The following is an 18,247-nucleotide window of genomic DNA, read 5'->3' as shown; positions in this document are numbered from 1 at the left end:
TAAAGGAGAAAAATCACGTGGCCATTGAAATAGATACAGAAAAAGTATTTACAGAATTCGATACCACTTTTTCCACCTGCCCCTCCTCCCCCTCTGGTTTCACCATGCTCACTCTGAGCTCTGGGCACCTGCTAAGCCAGGGCAGCTGTCACCTCTCTCCAGCTGCCATCACAATTATTTACCTGGACCTCATCAGCCATCATGAGATATTCCCCAACATTTATAAATTCCTGGAGATCGAGAGCAGGGTGTGCCTGGAGGTGGAAGGGAAGGTGGTCAGTAAGACAGAGGATAACATTGATGGAAATGTACTCTGCTGTACAGTGCTTTCAGTACCCTAGATCAAGGTACTGAAAGCACAGTAATCACCGGTGTTGATATTGTCATGAACCGTTGCTTGCAGAAAATCAGTTTCACAAAAGAGGGCTATAAGAAGTAAATCAAAGTTTCCATGAAATCAGTCAGAGGCAGACTTGAAGAACAGAAACCAGAAAGAGTAAAACCTTTTATGACAGAGGCTACAGAATAAATCAAGCACTTCCTTACTAATTTAAAAAACTACCAGATTTTTATTGGTGAAAATATGAATCTAGATAGTGTGGTTGCTCTGCTGGACTCCTGTGAGGATGGTATGACCCCATTTATGATTTTCTTTATGGACGGTTTAGAAATGGAGAAATGTTAACAAATTTGGCAATAACTTTGGATCAATCACCTGTCATCATAACTGGCTGCCGCTTTTCATCCACACGGCATGAGGACTTAGACAAATGGGACTGATGTCATCTTGAGCTCTTTGACTTTTGATTATTAGATGACAAGGACAGAGCTCATAACATCAGTAAAATGACATCTATCCTTTACTGAGCATGTCCCAGGTGCCAGGCACTGTGCTAAGGAGGCAAAGTCACATAGGTCATGTATGTCACACCTGTTTTCCACATCTTCATAGCCTGACTTCAGGTACGCATATGGCATTTCACAGCCAGATGACTTTCAAGATCTCTTCCAAATTCAAGGACTATGAATCTTATGGGAAGGAGGGGCTAGACTTGTACTGTTTATTGGGCTATAGTCTGGCCAGTAGGCGGATCTAACGGGCTTTGCTTTGCCTCAGAAATTTCTAGGGGTGTACACAAATGCGTCAGGGACTTACAGGAAATGAACACAATAGTTACAGAGTACCTCTAACTTAGGCAAAAAGAGGGTCTTCTGGAAGATTTTTTTCTCCATAAGTTTGACCTTTTGCATTGGGGAATTGGACATATTATTCTACAAACTGAATGTAACCAATGTATTAGGGAAATTTAATTGTTTGTGTATACTATAACCTGTTTTTCCTCAAAACTTTACCTTATTTATTGGTTTACTATCCTTACTTAAATAGTGACTATGTACCAGCAAGTATAGTAATGACTAGGCTTACGTGCTATTTACATTTAGGCTTAAATGATTAAAATTAAATAAAATTAATTGCACTAGTCATACTTCAACAGCTCGGCATCCACATGTGCTTAGTGGCTTCTGTATGGAACCGCACAGATGAAGCACGTGTCCATCATTGCAGAAGTGCTGTTGGATGGTGTCATCAAGCTTTGATTTGCATAATAAAAATATTAAATTCATTTTCTGTCCAGTTCTTTTCCATGTTATATTTTTAGCTATACATTCAGTGTTAAGAAAAAACATGTAGTAAAATCTGAAATTACACAATTTTTTTTTCCATGTGCTACTTGCAGACTGTTGAAGAGGAAGGAGAGTTCAGTGTTCCAAGTTGCTATGGGAATATTAAAAATGATAATGGTGGTTCTAGCCTTACCTTTGAGCATCCTCTGGATGATGTCAATGTGGTTGATTTGAAATGGATCCACGACTTTGTATTAAAATCTCTGGAACTTGTATATCAAGTAGAAAAATGGGAAACACTTGTATCACTTGCCATTCAGTTCAATACAATTTCTCAGTAAGTACCGCTGTAAGGGCAGCTAACAGGGACAGACTTCACTGAGAAGAATGTTTCTTTACTAACGTTCGTTTTAAACCTATTTTTACCATTGTTTAGTGAGAGATATACAGAGCAAGTGACGCCACTCCTGGTGTACGCACAGCGCCAGCTTCTTCTACGAATATCCAAGTGCAAGGGCCCAGATATTACCCAACAGCCTTGTGTAAGATATGAGGCTGAATATGAACAGAAGGTAAGTTTGGCTCTATTATTCATGCAGTGGTGATTTCTTATGAGTACACATGTAAATAGCAAGATTTAGGAATCAGATAAATGTTCCTATTTTCACTTAGCCATTTATCATTCAAATCAGCAAACATTGTTGAGAGTTGCTTGGTGCCAGTATTTTCCAGATGCAGGGAAAACAAAAATAAAGTCCTGGTACACAGGAGCTTATATTCAGGTCAGGGCTGATTTACCCATTAGGCATAGTGGGAACAGTGTCTAGAGCCACAGTACCTTTTTAGGAGCCACTAAATGTTTTAATTTCTTTCAAAATAAGAAGAAAAAAGTAACTTTTAGGTCAAAGAAAATGTTTCAGTTTTTACAATTCATCTATTTATGTTTATACCACAGGAGTCATACAATATAATTTTTAATAGTTTTTGATGGAGCAGTGGGCCCATGAAGGCAAAAGTGCCTAAGGCCCACGAACGTCATGGTGCAGCTTTAAGTTAGGTAGGGGGAGGGAAGAGATATGTAAATTCTCTCATTTATTAACTTACCAAATATATATTGACTCCCTAAGATTAGAGCCATTGCGTTCAGATGTCCAGTGTGTATCCTGCCTGAGGGCTCCTGGCATATGTCGGGGGTCCTGGATTCAGTCCCTGCCCCACACACCAGTCCACGTGGCAGGTTGCAGCCACCCAGCGAGGACTCCATTTTCTCCTTTTCACAAAGGTTCCTTATCGCCTTGGCATAGTCTATGTAGAGAGAATACAGTTTGAGTTCTTGCTTTATGGAGTTTAGTGTCAGAGGGGGTGGAAGTAGGGCCAGTTAATAAGCATGTAAACAGATAAAAAGGTTTACGACCATCATAAATTCTGAGGAAAATAAAAGAGGTCAGTGGGATAGAGATAGGCTGGGGTGGGGGGTAAAAGGTTGAGCCAAGGGGATCAGGAAGGCCCTTGGAGATGGAGACATTGAGTGGGAAGGGGCCGGCCATACGCTGGGAAAGAGCATTCCAGCCCAAGGGAAGAACAGGGGCAAAGGCCCTGAGATGGTGCAGGAAGAAGGCCGCATGCTGCCATGTAGCCGAGGAGGGGGAGGGGGACAAAGAAGAGGCTGCTCCTTCTGAGTCGTCTTCGTCGCCTCTTCCTCCCTCTCCTCTCCTCCGCAATGTCTCAGTGTTCGTGTAGCCCAGCACTCTGTTCTTGGTCCTCCTGTCTTCTCTATCCGCACACTCTCCCTTGGAGAGTTAGTTCAATCTGTGGCTCAAAATTGTATCTCCAGGCTAGACCTTTCTCCTGAATTCTGTGTTGACATATCTGACTGCCTGTATCAGTCAGGGTTCAGTCAGAGAAGCAAAACTAGTTAGAATTAACTGTCTGTCTGTTGATCTATCTATCTATCTATCTAATCTATCTATCTATTTATCAAGATTCGTTAAAAGGAGTTGGCTTATATGATCCTGGGGGCTCACTAAGCAAGTTCAAAATCCATTGGGTAGGCAGTTGGGATCATGAAAAGGAAGGAACCCTACAGGTGTGGCCAGAAGCTGTTCTCCATAGGCAGTCAGTGAGGGAGGATCCAGTGAGGAGAGAGCAGCTGTAGACCTGGATGCTGTTTGGAGTTTGGAGTCTGAAGACTTCCAGTATGTCAAGGACTCACCTGATTAGGTCAGGCCCACCTTCGATAATCTCCCTAGTTTAAAGTCAGTGTATTAGGGACTTTAATTAGTATCTGAAAAATACCCTCACAGCAGCACCTAGATTAGTGTTTGATTGAATAACTAGGATGAAGTGTGTATACACTACACAATGGATGCTTCCCTTCCCATCATCCTCATAGTTTAGCCTAACTAAACTGACTCATCAAAAACCCATCACGTTGCCTTATCAGCATCATCTCTTAGATGTTTAAGACGCTTCTCAAATTTGGTACATGTCAAGCAAACCTGTTCTGCCACGTCTTGCCCACTTCAGTTGATGCAAACCTCATCCTCCTAGCTGCTCAGGCCAGACAACTTGGAGAGCATCCCTGACTCCTCTCTTGCTTTTACACCCCACTTCAGGTTGGTTACCAAATCCTCTCCCTTCAAAATAGATTCAGAATCTGACCACGTCTCACTGCCTCCGCCACTGCTGCTCTCATCCAAGCTACTGCTGTGTTTGCTTGGATTAATGCAATGACTTCCTAACTCTTTTCCTTGCTTCCAGCCTCCCTGAACTCCTGTCTCCAGCCTGTAGTCTATTCTTAATGGCAGATAGAACAGCCTTTTAAAAACCTGTCAGACCATGACATTCCTCTGCTTTAAACCCTGCAGTGGTTTCCCATCTGATTCAGTGTTAAAGTTAACATCTTCATCACAGCCTTAATGCCCCGCATAACTCATCCCCCTGTGATCACCAGTAACTTGTCTCTTTTAACTCCCCTGCAGCTTTCAGCTGCTGTGTTCTTCTGTTCTTTAAGAAGACCCTACCCCAGGGTCTTCGCATTTGCTCTTCCCCTGCTTGGAATTGTGCCCGCCCCCCGCCAAATGTCTACATTGATTTTTCCTGCACCTTTTCCAGTCTTTGCTGAATATCACATTCTCTTTGAGGACTTTCCTCATTACCTTACTTAAAATTATGTGTTGTTTGCTCTATTTCTCTCTATAGCGTTTATAACTCCTTAGTATATTTTATAATGTACTCTATATTGTCTCTCTATTTCCACTAGAATAAGTTCCACAACGATAGGAATTTTTGCTTATTTTGTTCCCTGCTATATCATCTGTGAGCTTGGAGCAGTGCCTGGCACATAATAGTATTCAATAAAGATTTTTTTTTTCTTTGCGGTACGCGGGCTGCTCACTGTTGTGGCCTCTCCCATTGCGGAGCACAGGCTCTGGACGCGCAGGCTCAGCGGCCATGGCTCACGGGCCCAGCCGCTCCACGGCATGTGGGATCCTCCCGGACCGGGGCACGAACCCGTGTCCCCTGCATCGGCAGGTGGACTCTCAACCACCACGCCACCAGGGAAGCCCTTCAATAAAGATTTTTAAATGAAGCTGGAGAGGTGGGAAGGACCAGGTCAAGTAGGGCCTTATTAGGCTGGGGGAAGGCATTTTCAGTTTCTTAGACTGTCTTTACATCTCATTGTAGAAGTAGCTACAAGGGACAATAAAGAAACAACATCTACATCAGACGGGGGTTCAAGGATGGTTGTATTTTGAACATTAGGTTAGTTCACTGAGGATGGTGGTGGGAGTGGACAAATGGAGACAAGAGGATGGTGGACTTCTAAAAGAATTACCTTATGTCTAAAAATGTCCTGTTTTCAGATATTTTACAACTTTAGGACTCAAGTATCTGTTAAAAATAGTTTAAACAAATACTACAGAGGAAGTTCTGGAAAACTTCACCAGGGAAATTTAAATTGTGTTAATTTTGAGTAGGGGGAGAAATCTGCCATTGAAAAAGCAGCCTCTATTTTAAATATGTTGCAACTTACATAATGGAAGATATATTTAGACTAGTGAATTTATAGAATATCAGAAAAATCATATTCTAATTGCTCTACATAATTTGCCTAATGCTTTTCCAGCTGTGCTATACAAAAGAAATATGAAAAATTATATACCCACATTTTTTCCCCCCAAAGTTGTCATGATTGGATACTATGGAGCTTTTATTTATAGCATCTTTTTGTATCTCTCTTTTTTTTTTTTAACAAATGAAAAATACGATGAACATTTCAAGTAAGCCAAATTTTTGGCTATAAATACCTAAGTGATATTTGTTTTCTTCTTTCTTTTTTAAGATAACCTGCCGAAATTTCATTGGGAAACAGCTCAAGATTAATCCTCTAACCAATAAAGTGACAACTATAAGACACGGGGCAGATTTCCTTAAAAATCTTATCTATTCAGGTTGGAACCAATTTTAGCTTGAAACTCTTTCTCTTTTCTTCAAAACAAGGTTTGCTATTGTGTTCTGCATGTCAAGTCTTCCATAATTTAAGTGTTTGCAAAATTTCTTTTGCAGGTTTATTTGACTGAAAATAATCCATTTGATATTTACCATCTTACGTTGCTATAAATGTCACTTAAGGGGAATTAAAACACATGTTTTTATTAGTTTAATCTGTTAGTTAAAGAAGGGAGATAAAAAGAGGGAAAAAGGAAATTGATGGAAAAAATAAAGATGGGAGTAGACTGTTTTGCACATTTTTCCCTGTTTTTAATCTCACTTGGGAACTCTTTAAATTGACCTTTTGCTATTTTCTTTGTTCCATCCTGATGCCCATCATAACTTCCAATTCCGTAATCAATATAGATTGTCCTTCTATTGGTGTTACCAAGGTTTAGTTGTAGGTCTTTTAATGAGAGTGCAAGAGAAGATCTGGGAACATCATGACTCCTTTGGTTTTATCTGGTAAGCCCTCTTGGAATGTTCTGGTGGTGCAGCTTGTAGGAATGAGGCAATCAGATGAGATGAAAATGGAAATAAAGCCTTCTCTCAATTGCACTTTTCCTATGTTTTGGGTATAGGAAAGAAATGCAGGTCTTCCCTTTGAAGTGTTAGGATTCCTTCATTCATTTATCTATTGATTTTAGGTATGTATGTGTGTATGTATGTAGGTATGCATTCATTCATTCATTTCTTGAGTAGGTCAGGCAGCTGTTCAGTCATTCAGCAAACATTTATTGAGTATCTACCATGTGTTAAGTTCTGTACTAGGTCCTGAGAATACAAAGATGAATGAGACTAAAGATTTGTTATCCGATTTACAGCCCATTGAAGGAGACCGATAAATAAACCAGAGATTATAGTGTAGAGTAGTAAGGTCTATACTGTTATGACTACTGCTGCTGCTGCTATAAACAATAATAGTTAACGGCTAGCATCGCTTTTGAGAGACTCCATGTAATTTAGTGGGGTTAATGTAAAAGTAAAAGGCAAAAGCTGAGGTTAGAAAGGTTCGCAGGAGTTGGATAATAAAGGGTCTTAGAAGGTAGGATAAAGAGATTCAGCTTTATCCGGAGAGCTGAGGGGAGCTAGTTAGAAGGATGTAAAGAAGGAAGAGGAAATGATCATATTTGTGTTCTTGAACTTTCGGCAGCAGCATGGGGAAAAGGTTGGAAGGAGACCATGTGGCGGTAGGAGAGAAGCTGCTCCCCGCTTGTGTGTTACAGACATGATGAGGTCCTGGACTTAGATGGTGAGAACAGAGGGGTGGGCAGATATGCACTCGTTAGGTGAGGCGGATGGACGGGGAAGGGAGGAATTCAAGTTGCCTTGGTTTCTGGCTTGGGTGGCTAAATAGATGTGATATCTTCATTCTATAAACAAAAGCAAAAACAGCAACAACAACAAAAGACACTGAAGGGAGGGGCAGGTTAGAGGAAAACATTTCTTTGCTATAACTGAGTTCAAGGTACCTGAATGATAGCTGAGTAGAATGATCCAATATATGATTGGATGTACCAGTGAGGCACTCAGCAGATCTGTAATTTAGTCACCAATACATTGGTAGTGGTTGAAATCAGGGGCTTGTATGAGGTCACCCAGGGAGAGTTCTGTGGAGTATGGACCTGAGGATGGCCTCACTTTGGAAGCTGTGCCAGTCAAAATGGGCTGGGCTGTGTAGCAGTCACGAACAATCCCCAAATGTCATTGCCTTAGCACAAGGGAAAGTCTATTTTTTGCTCATGCTGCTGTACTCAGTGAGGTTGAGCAGCTCGTCATCATGGGTTGATGGAATGTCTGTCTTGACACAGGCTTCCATGATCATTTTAGAGGCAGGAGACAGAACACTAATGTTATCCTCTAGGGCAGCTAAACCTGGAGGTACACAGTAAATGGTTCAGAGCACAGCCTTTGAAGCAAGATCGTGTGCATATCCTATGCACTTTGTGCTAAGGGCTTTATGTAGATTGTCTTATTTCATTATTATAACAACCCTCATAAAAGAATTATTATTATGCATTGGACATCAGGCACTTTATGAGTATTAGTGCTTTGTGAATATTAAGTGCTTTGTGAATGTTAGCTTAACAACTGTCTGATGAGGTAAGTTTGTTATTGTCCCCATTTTCCAGGCAAGAAAAAGAATGTATTTTATATATTTTTTTATATTTTATAATTTTATATTCATGATTTATATATAAATCAGGTGGTGGCTCTTTTTTTTTTTTTTTTTGCGGTATGCGGGCCTCTCACTGTTGTGGCCTCCCCCGTTGCGGAGCACAGGCTCCGGACGCGCAGGCTCCGGACGCACAGGCCCAGCGGCCATGGCCCACGGGCCCAGCCGCCCCGCGGCATATGGGATCCTCCCAGACCGGGGCACGAACCCGTATCCCCTGCATCGGCAGGCGGACTCTCAACCACTTGCGCCACCAGGGAGGCCCAGGTGGTGGCTCTTAAAGCTGATACTTGAAGTTGACTCATGTCACTTCTATTTTATTGGCTAAAGTCACATGGCCACATCTAACTTCAAAAGGAGAGGGAAGTGTGATGGTACTCTGTACCCCTAGGATAAAGAGATAGAATATGTGAAGAGCCCTAATGACTGTCATGGGAACAAAGAGAGAAGGAGCAGTATCTGAAAGAGATTGGGACATGGCCCAAGAGGTGGGAGGTACAGGAGATGAGAGTGGTACAAACAAGGCCAAGGTGAGAGAAAGTGTGAGTCAGCGGTCAGAGAGAGGTCACATAAGATAAGGACAGACTGTCTGTTGTATTTGGGAGGTCATTGTCACCGGCCTTTTTGCTGTCCTCACCTTAGGGTCTTGCTCTGGCTGTTTCTCCTTCCTGAAGTACTCTACCCCCATCTAGGTGCCTGTCTGATAAATCCTTCACCTCTTTAAAATCTTTGTGCACATCTCAAATGTTCAATGGTGCTTACCCTGACTGTTCTGTTTGAAGCTGCACCCTGCCTGCTTCCTTCCAATTCCCCTTACTTTAATAAATGTATTCTTTTTTCCTGGAGCACTTATAACCACTTATTGCACTGTATAATTCAGTTTTTTGTTGCATTTATTGATGACTAGTCTGTCTCCCCTGATAAAATGTAAGCTCTATGAAGTGAGGGATCATTGGTTCATTCGTTGATATAATCCAAATGCCTTCATCAGTGCCTGACACTTAGTAGGAACTCAATATCTACTTGTCAAATGAATGACTTTGTGACTTTGACAAGAGTCACTTCAAAGAAATGGTGGGGAGGGGAGTGGAAGTATTTTGAGTGGTGGGTGCAGTAGTGGTGAGCTGTGCCTGCACAGAGTCATTAAACGAGAGTTGCCTTTCATGAAGCTTCGAAGTGACAAGGAAGAGGGGGGCAGGAGCAGCCAGAAGGAAAAGTAGAGCTCAGGACAGCTCAGGAGGGTTTTGTTTTGTTTGTGTGTCTGTTTTTAGTAGAAAAGAAGGAGCATATTTCTATATTAAATGAAAAGAGCCAGGAGAGGGGGAGAGCTCAGAGACAGGAGAAAAAGATATTTGATAGGGAAAGGAGCTTGAGGATAAACAAGGAAGAGAATGGGACATAGGGGACTTAGCCTTAGACGGGAGACGGGGGGACACCCCTGCCACTAGGGCAGAAAGGAAGGAGAGAACAGGCCCAAATGCAGGCAAATTTGTAGATGGTAATGGTGGGAGTTGAAGGCATCCTCACTGGGTACTGGAGATTTTTTTAATGAAGCAGGGGGTTGAGAGCACAGCCAAGGTTGATAGGGTAGGAGATTTCAGGAGGGATGTGAGAGGGTTGACCGGCCACTGAGAAAAATAGGAAAAGGGAGGATAGAAGGGCTGCAGAGCAGTGTAGAGGGTCCAGTTGAGTAAGGTTGGTGACCATGAACTTGTAGGTTTTACTGTTCATGATATTTTACTATTCATGACAATTTACTGATAAATTGTCTTCTCATATTCAGTGAACAATGGGAGGACCACCTTCCTGTGGTCAATCATGTGTGACTAGTTCCAATCAAAGAGCATGATTCTTCCTGGGTGTGTTCTCCTTTTCTTCACCTTGTCCGTCAAACCTCTGGAGATTCCCCAATTTGGGATCCATAACTCAGAATGTGATTTATACTATCCCCTCCATCCTAAAAAGAGCTGGCAACAAATGTGAGAATATGTGTCGAAAATGCTTGTTATCAAAACGATGACTAGCATCTCAGGGCTAGGAGAAGCATACGTAGCAAAACTCTAGACCTGTGTGACCAGCAGGTGCTTACTGATGATGGCCACAACCTGTCAGAAAAGCACTTTGCCTGCCTATTGTTAAGTTACGTTTGGAAAGGCAAGATGGCAGGTGGTGGGACAGAAAGGAAGGCAGGGGGAATCAGGCTACAGTGGTCCTTTGGAATGGTTCTCAGTGGTGGTGGGGGTATAGCCAGTTTGAGCAATGAACAAAGCAGGAATATTCAAATAGATAAAATCTAAAAATTATTGTAATGGCAGTAATGATTGAGCCAAGTACTTTATAGCTATTACCTTCTTTAATTTTAACCATCTTAGGAGGTAGATATTATTATGCTTATTATTACAGATGAGAAAATTTAGTGTTACTAGTGAGTACTGGAACCATGATTCAAACCCTGGTCCGTCTGATTGCTTAACCCATAAGGGCTCCAGTAAGCTATCAGGTCTGTTCGTCATTTGTCCCCTTTCAGGTTAGACTCTCTTCTAAACTTATAGCACTCAAGAAAAAATTGCTATGTCTCAGTAGTTATGGGGAGACAGATATTTTATTGTGACTTGTTATGATAGTTTCACAATTTTTAGATGATCCTGCATAGTAACTACAGGTTTTACATTGAGCAATTATCATTAAAATCTTGGCGTCCACCTTAATAGCTCCTTATAAAACTGTAGGACCTCTGTGACTAGGAGCATAATCTGGCCTGGACTTTTGGGTTTATTAGGCAAATTTTTAGGATGCTGAATTTTTTTCCAGTATACTGAATTCAGATCATTAACATGTTTATAAGCATGATGGGTCTTATGTATATCACCACAACATGTTTGCAATTCTTAAAAGAATTTTTAAAAAGACCAAGTATACTTCTGATGGTTTCCACACCAGGTCACTGCTTTAGAACCTCATAGATTCCCTTCTGGCATAACAGCATTTGGTGGTAGTGCTTGATACATTTAATTCTTCAGAACAGGTATTGTAATGCTCCAGTGCCTAGGAACATTTGGTGTCCTCATTATTTAACAGCATTCTGTTATCCCTCTAGCTGTTTAACAATGCATATGTAATTTGGTATAGTCTCTGTAGGATTTGGAGGAATGAGACTACCTTACCTTACAGATGATTTTTTGTATGGATGAGTAACTTGCCTGCTTGTTAAGCTTCACAGGGGAGATAACTCTATGGATGTGCCTTTTATTGTAGATGTTTTTGCATTCTGTCTGGGATCTCTTTCTTGAGTTTTGACCTTATTGGTATTTAAGTTCTCTAATAGGGTAATTCAGTCGTCAGGTGTGTTGGAATTTTGAACCCTTTGGCTGGCATGTTTTTTTAGTACCTCTGGACATTTAGATTGATGTGACCAAGTGTGTAGAAAGCAGCCCAAATTTTGTATCACTCCCTGATCCTTCCTTGGTGAACGCATCTCTCTGGAGTCATTGGCATTTCAATTTTAATATCTACACTGGTACAATGAGAGATGTAGTAAATCGAGTCTTTTTTCTCCTCCTCCTTCTTATTCTTACCTATTCCAAACCATTGAGGCTATTAGTGCCTTTAAAATAGCTTCTTGAATTATCCATGGAAGTTTTCAGAGAGGAACCCCTTGAGACAAAGGTGGCAGGACGAGGCCTGCAAAGCTAATATTTCCTTATTCCTTTGCATCATTTATCTCATGTAGACAGCCACCAAAACACCAACAGAGCCCTAATTAGACTATAAGGAAAAAGGGTATACTAGGCTTGAAAGAAGAAAAAGAAAGTAAAGTGAAAGATAGTTTAGGAAAAAAACAAAGATGAATGATTTATAAGCAGATAGTTGATAAAAAGTAGCAGGATGATTTTATTCAGACCCCATATTTTAAAGATGGAAGACATCTACTCTCCATCCCTCTTATCACCCCCAATCACTGGCATGTTGCGAATTTTATTCTGGAATGTAAGCTCTGGGAGAACAGGGAGTGTGTCTGTTTTGTTCACTTGTACCTCCTCAGTGCCTAGCACGGCATCTAGTGATGGTACATGCTCAACGGATATTTTTTAAATATATGACTGACGGTCATAATGTGAGCATCCATCTGTTGAATGCTTCCTCCATGACCGGCGCTATGCTGGACACTTCACACACAGGTTAAAACAGTAACCCTTGGAGGTAAATATTACCATCCCAGTTTTAATAGATATTTAAAATGAAGGCCTGGGGCTTCCCTGGTGGCGCAGTGGTTGAGAATCTGCCTGCCAATTCAGGGGACACGGGTTCGAGCCCTGGTCTGGGAGGATCCCACATGCCACGGAGCAACTGGGCCCGTGAGCCACAGCTACTGAGCCTGTGCGTCTGGAGCCTGTGCTCCGCAACAAGAGAGGCCGCGACAGTGGCCCCCGCTCGCCACAACTAGAGAAAGCCCTCACACAGAAACGAAGACCCAACACAGCCAAAAATAAATAAATAAATATAAATAAATAAATAAATAAAATGAAGGCCTGGAGAAAGTAACTGTCTCAAAATATTAATATGTGAGGGCTTCCAGCTTCCTCCTTTTCCTTTGCTTTGCTGAACTTCTTTCCCTCATCTCACTCTCTATGGAGGAAAAAAATGAAAGCCAAGCTCCTGAATTCTGGCAAGAGAACGTAGGAACAGAGCAGAAACCTATGATCTTCAGGGTGTTGTGCATACGGGTTGGGGGGGGAAGGGGCGTGCCTTGTCGGGGATGGTGTAGGACTGTGCACGCCTTGAGGAGGGGACATGGTGGAGACAGGATGGAGGGGACAGACGAGCGCAGTTGGCAGGAGAAGAGCGAGATCACCGGGGAGCTAATAAAGAGCTACTGTGGCCTACGTATGTGATCCTCTTAAATGCGTGACAGGGAAGTGTGTCAAGAGTGAGCTTGCTCGGGGAACAGATGCTCCTCTCCATGTGGCCGTGTTCCTGGTTTGACTAGAGCCTCCAGGGTTTCTAGACGTGAGGGTGGTAATGAAAGATTTATCTCTATGGCCATTTGAATGTGACCCTGTGTTGTGAATTCCGTCGGGATCTCCCTGGGCTTACAAGGACACCAGGCTTATTCCTGTCTTATTCTCAAAGTGTCTCTGTGCCCACATTAGCAGGCTTCAAATTGGTGTCACTTCCTGTTCTCCAGATCCGATACCCTTTGGAAAACTAGTTGGGAAAGGCTTCAGACTTGAACCCTGGTTTTCTCTCTTATCTCTTGTTAAGGGTTTAAAACAAGGGAATGTCCCTCAAATTCACCTTTCCTCCTTTGTAAAGTATAAGTGATATCTATCTCTGCTAGTTGTAAGGTGCTGTGAGGATTGATTGTGATTAATGCCTATGGAAGTGATTATTAATAAAGTTTATCCCAGCCATTTAGCTTTGAAAACTGTTGTCATTCATTCATGTAACAAAGATTTATTGAGCACATACCACATAACGGGTATGGTTATAGGCCAGGGGTGAATTCAGGGGACAAAATGGGCAAAAATTCCTGCCCTCGTGGAGCTTGCATTCTAGCGGCCAGAGACAATCAATAAACAAGTAAAACATGTAGTACGTCAGAAGATACTGGGTGCCACAATTTTAAAGAGGGTGATCAAAGGAGGCCTCACTGAGAAGTTAATGGTTAAGCCATAAGCTTAAGGAGCTGAGGAATCAAGACATGGAGATATCTGAGGGAAGAATGTTCTAGATCAAAGTGAACCACTGTTGCCAAGACCCTCAGGTGGAAACATGCCTGGTGTGGGAGGGAGTGAGGGGGAAAATAGTGAGGAGATGGGGAGCTTGTTCATGTTGGGCCTTAGAGGTCACTTCAAGGGCTTTGGTGTTTGCTCTAGGTCATGAGGGAGCCAGTGGAGGGTCTTGGACAGGGATGTGACATGAAATAACTTACTTTTTTTTTTTTTTTAATTATTTATTTTTTTATATATTTATTTTTGCCTGCATTGGGTCTTTGTTACTGTGCGCAGGCTTTTTCTAGTTGCGGTGAGCGGGGGCTACTCTTCATTGTGGTACGTGGGCTTCCCATTGTGGTGGCTTCTCTTGTTGTGGAGCAGGGGCTCTAGGTGCACAGGCTTGGTAGTTGTGGCACACGGGCTTGGTTGCTCTGCAGCACATGGGATCTTCCTGGACCAGGGATCAAACCCGTGTCCCCTGCATTGGCAGGAGGATTCTAAACCACCGTGCCACCAGGGAAGTCCTGAGAGAACTTACATTTTAAAAGGCATCCTCTGGTTGCGATGTTGAAAGTGGCAAGGGTGGAAACAGGGAGACTGATTGGGGGCGGCGATTGCAGTAATTCAAAAGAAGATGATAGGTCTTGGAACACAGTGGAAGTGGGAGTGGAGAGTGGAGAGTGGAGCTGGTGAGCGATGGTGGCACTCTGGATGTTTTCTGAAGAGGGAGCCTCCAGAATTTGTTGTGAATTTGACTTGGGGCATGAGATGGCATGAAGAGTCAAGGACGATTTCAGCTTTTGGCCTGAGCAACTGGAAAAATAGAACCATCCCTTAATAAGATGGGGAAAGACTATGGGAGGAGTAGGTTTAGAGAGGAAAGATTCCGAAATCAGTTGGGAACCTGTTAAGTGTGAGATGTCTATTAAACGCACAGCGGAGGAGACCATTGGATAGATGAGTCTCAGGACTTCAGGAGAGTGGGGGCCAGAGATGGAAACTTGGGAGCCAGCAGCGTGTGGATACTTAGACCCGTGAGACTAGATGAGGTCATCAAGGGGGTGAATGTGCCACCAACCTGGCTTCTTGGCCTCTTTAACCAGTAGAAGTTGATAAGAGGCAGGACGAGAAATTCAGGCAAGGCTTTACTGGGACTCGTGCTACCGCCCGGGGGAGCAAGAAGAATTAACAGGTTCCCTTGCTCGCTCCCCGACTGGCATGGGGGCTGGTTCCTTAAACGGGGCGTGAGGGCAGATCAGTGGGTAAGGCCGGAGGGGCCCTTAGGGTGGTCTCCCCGCACCCTTGGTGGTCCTGTGTGCAGGGCTCATGCCCAGGACCCTGCTTTTGCTCCCGGCACCTCAGAAGTGACAGTCTGTATACCTTATTGTTCACGATTTGCCCCAACTGTGCATGCACGCAGTTATTTTTAGTCCCTTATAGTTTCTTTGTGTTCTGTTGCTTGAGCAGATGCTTGTCCAGGTGCAAGCACTGCAGCAAAGGGTCCCAGGTGCCAGCCTGCCTCAAATGTTAGTTAAGAAAAGAGAGGCATTCTAAGGATTGAGCCCTGGGCTTTTCCAGTATTAAGAGGTTGGGTAGATGAGGATGAATTAGCAAAGAGGATTAAGAAGGAGCGTCAGTAAGTTTGGAAAAGGATCTTTAAGCCAAGGGAAGAAAGTATTTCAAGGAGGAGGGGAATTAGCAACTGGGTCAAATGCTGTTGAAAATTTATGAGGGATAAAGTCTAAAAGTTGAACATTAAATGTAGCCACGTGAAGGTCCTTGGGGTGAAATGATGGGGGAAAGTCTGATCTAAGCAGGTTCAAGAGAGAATGGGGAACAGTGAAAATAGAACTTTTTGAGGAGTTCTGTTGTAAAATGGAGCAGAGAAATAGGATGGTGTCTTGAGGGGCAAGTAGGGTCAAGAGAAAGGGTTTTTATTTTTTTAAAATATTGTTTTTTCTGTTTTAGAAATTTAGATATAGTTACCATGCTATACATTACAGCTTTAGAACTTATTTATCTTGTAATTGACATTTGTACCTCTGGGCCCCCTCACCCATTTTGCCCATCACCCCACCCCCTGCCTATGGCAACCACCAATCTCTCCTGTGTTTCTATGAGTTTGGTTTTTTTTAGATTCCACATATAAGTGACATCATACAGTGTTTGTCTTTCTCTGTCTGAATTTATTTATCTTAGCATCATGCCCTCAAGGCCCATCTGTGTTGTCACAAATGGCAGGATTTCCTTCTTTTTATGGCTGAATAATATTCCATTGGGTATATACCACATTTTCTCTCTCCATTCATCTGTTGATGGACACTTAGGTTATTTCTGTGTCTTGGTTATTGTAAATAATGCTGCAATGAACATGAAATTTTTTTGATTTTTTTTTTAAGATAGGAGAAAAAAGGAAAATGTTGTTGAGAATGATTCAGCAGAGGGAAAAACTGATGATTTGGAGGGGAGAGGAGAATTGCTGGAGTGATGCCCTGGCAGTGTAGATGGGCACAGGTGCTGGGGGCTGGGGGGGTCGGATGGTAGGGGATTGCAGGAAATCCCTTTGGATTCCTCCCATTTATTCCCACTGAGGTAGGAAGCAAGGTCATTGGCCCTGAAAGATGGGGAAGAGGTAATTCCCACTCCTTTCTTTTCTTTGCCACGTAGCCAATTAACCACTCTCCTGTCGCTTCTAACACTGGAATGTTCCCTGTGTCCCTCCCTCGTTTCCACTGCTACCACCTCAGTCAAGTTCAAATCATACAATGTCTGTGTTATGACTTCACAGCCTCCCAGCCACCACCCTCTTTCCACTGCAGGCCGCTGTGCGTACAGCGGCGGGCTAACTCTTCCTGAAATACTTATCTCTTTCTGCTGGGGTCCTACTCAAAACCGTTTCTTGACTGCCCATTAAAGAGGATGAAGGCCACTTACTCAGCGAGGGCTTCAGGCCTCTGGAAACCCTTCTCAGTTCAAAAGGACTGGCCATGTCATCTCATTGTGCCCTGAATCGCCACCCTTAATCCTGCTCCCACCCCCTCCTTGCACAAACTAGTTCTGTGACCCAAGGGATGCTGCTAGACTTCTCTACGCCTGATTTGCCTCATCTGTAAAATGAGGATATAATAGTACGTCCTTCTTATGGGTGTTGCTAGGATTCAGTGAGAGTATCACAGTAATTATTTAGAATAGTTCCTGGCATAGTATAAACACCTAATCAACTTCAGCTATCCTTATTCTGTCTGAAACCCCTTGCCTCTTCTTCCTGATCTGACCTTCCCTATCCTCTAAGACACAGCTGGCATAGCTTCTCTCCCGTGAAGTCTTTCTTGCTCATCCTTTCCTGCCTGCATGATCTCTCTCTTCTATCTTTCCCTCATTTTCACATGTAACCAGATACTTTCTGTCAAGGTCATTGTCATACTCCAGTGTTAGAATGCCTCTTTGCTTCAGCTAAACGGTACATTTCTTGAGGGCAGAGGTCATGCCTCTTAACCTCTTATAGCCCTGTTCCCTAGCAAGTGGCTGCACTCTCAAGACCTCAGGTTTTTCAGGGGATATTTGACCTGCTCAACTTGTTGAAGGGGTAAATTTATTTGTTATTCATCTGAAGCCTGTGTTTCTTCTTTCCCGTGTGCCTGCTTCATGCTGTATGCAGCCGGTCTGCAGCCTAATTCATGGGACCGTCACTTCCTCTCCAGGGACCTTGCAGCAGCTCTCTGCCAACATCTGCCCTTCTGGCCACTTTTCAGGCCTGCTTTGTAGTTCCATACCTGTTGATGGCTTCATCTTCCTTTCCTCTGCATCCTCCAGTGTTAGAAAGCTGTCTTTTCCTTCTCTCAAGGGAGCAGTTGCCCATCTCCAAGCCTCTTTGTTTCCTCCTTTCGTCTCCTTCCCAAGGCACCTTGGCTTTGAAGAGGCTGCTGAAAAGGAGTAGATTATTTCATCTTTTATGATCAGCAAAAGAAAAAGTAGGAGGCTTCATTAGGAAAATTGGCAAGATCTAAAGTTATTTGCATTTCATACAAATCAAAAGTTTTCTAAGTTTTTTTCTTTTTTTTAAAAAGAACTGTCAAATATACCAAAAAAAAAAAATTTTTGATCTGAACGTTGAAACAACTGCTGCAGACCTGGGGGCTTTGAATTTAGCAGCTTTCGTTTGGGCCCAAGAAATTCTCTGAATTAGAAAGTCTTTTGCTGCTTGTTGGCTTGCTGCAACATTTCATCCCTCACGTGA

General features: G+C 42.8%; 1 protein-coding gene and 1 pseudogene across 2 annotated transcripts in view; both read left to right on the top strand.

The window, feature by feature from the left end:
* CFAP54 (cilia and flagella associated protein 54) overlaps positions 1-18,247 on the top strand; it is a 310,560-nt gene that overhangs the window by 158,765 nt on the left and 133,548 nt on the right. For both annotated transcript variants that reach the window (XM_060113374.1, XM_060113373.1), the window contains exons 37-39: positions 1,740-1,963; positions 2,063-2,198; positions 5,972-6,080. In XM_060113374.1, the coding sequence (XP_059969357.1) occupies positions 1,740-1,963; positions 2,063-2,198; positions 5,972-6,080 (469 nt within the window). The remainder of the gene's footprint in view (positions 1-1,739; positions 1,964-2,062; positions 2,199-5,971; positions 6,081-18,247) is intronic.
* On the top strand, positions 105-685 carry LOC132499014 (translationally-controlled tumor protein-like; annotated as a pseudogene).

Source organism: Mesoplodon densirostris, chromosome 11 (genome assembly GCF_025265405.1).
Source record: "Mesoplodon densirostris isolate mMesDen1 chromosome 11, mMesDen1 primary haplotype, whole genome shotgun sequence".
NCBI classification, from domain to species: domain Eukaryota; kingdom Metazoa; phylum Chordata; class Mammalia; order Artiodactyla; family Ziphiidae; genus Mesoplodon; species Mesoplodon densirostris.
The sequence above is the reverse complement of the archived record's forward strand: the minus strand, read 5'-3'. Positions and strand labels throughout refer to the sequence as shown.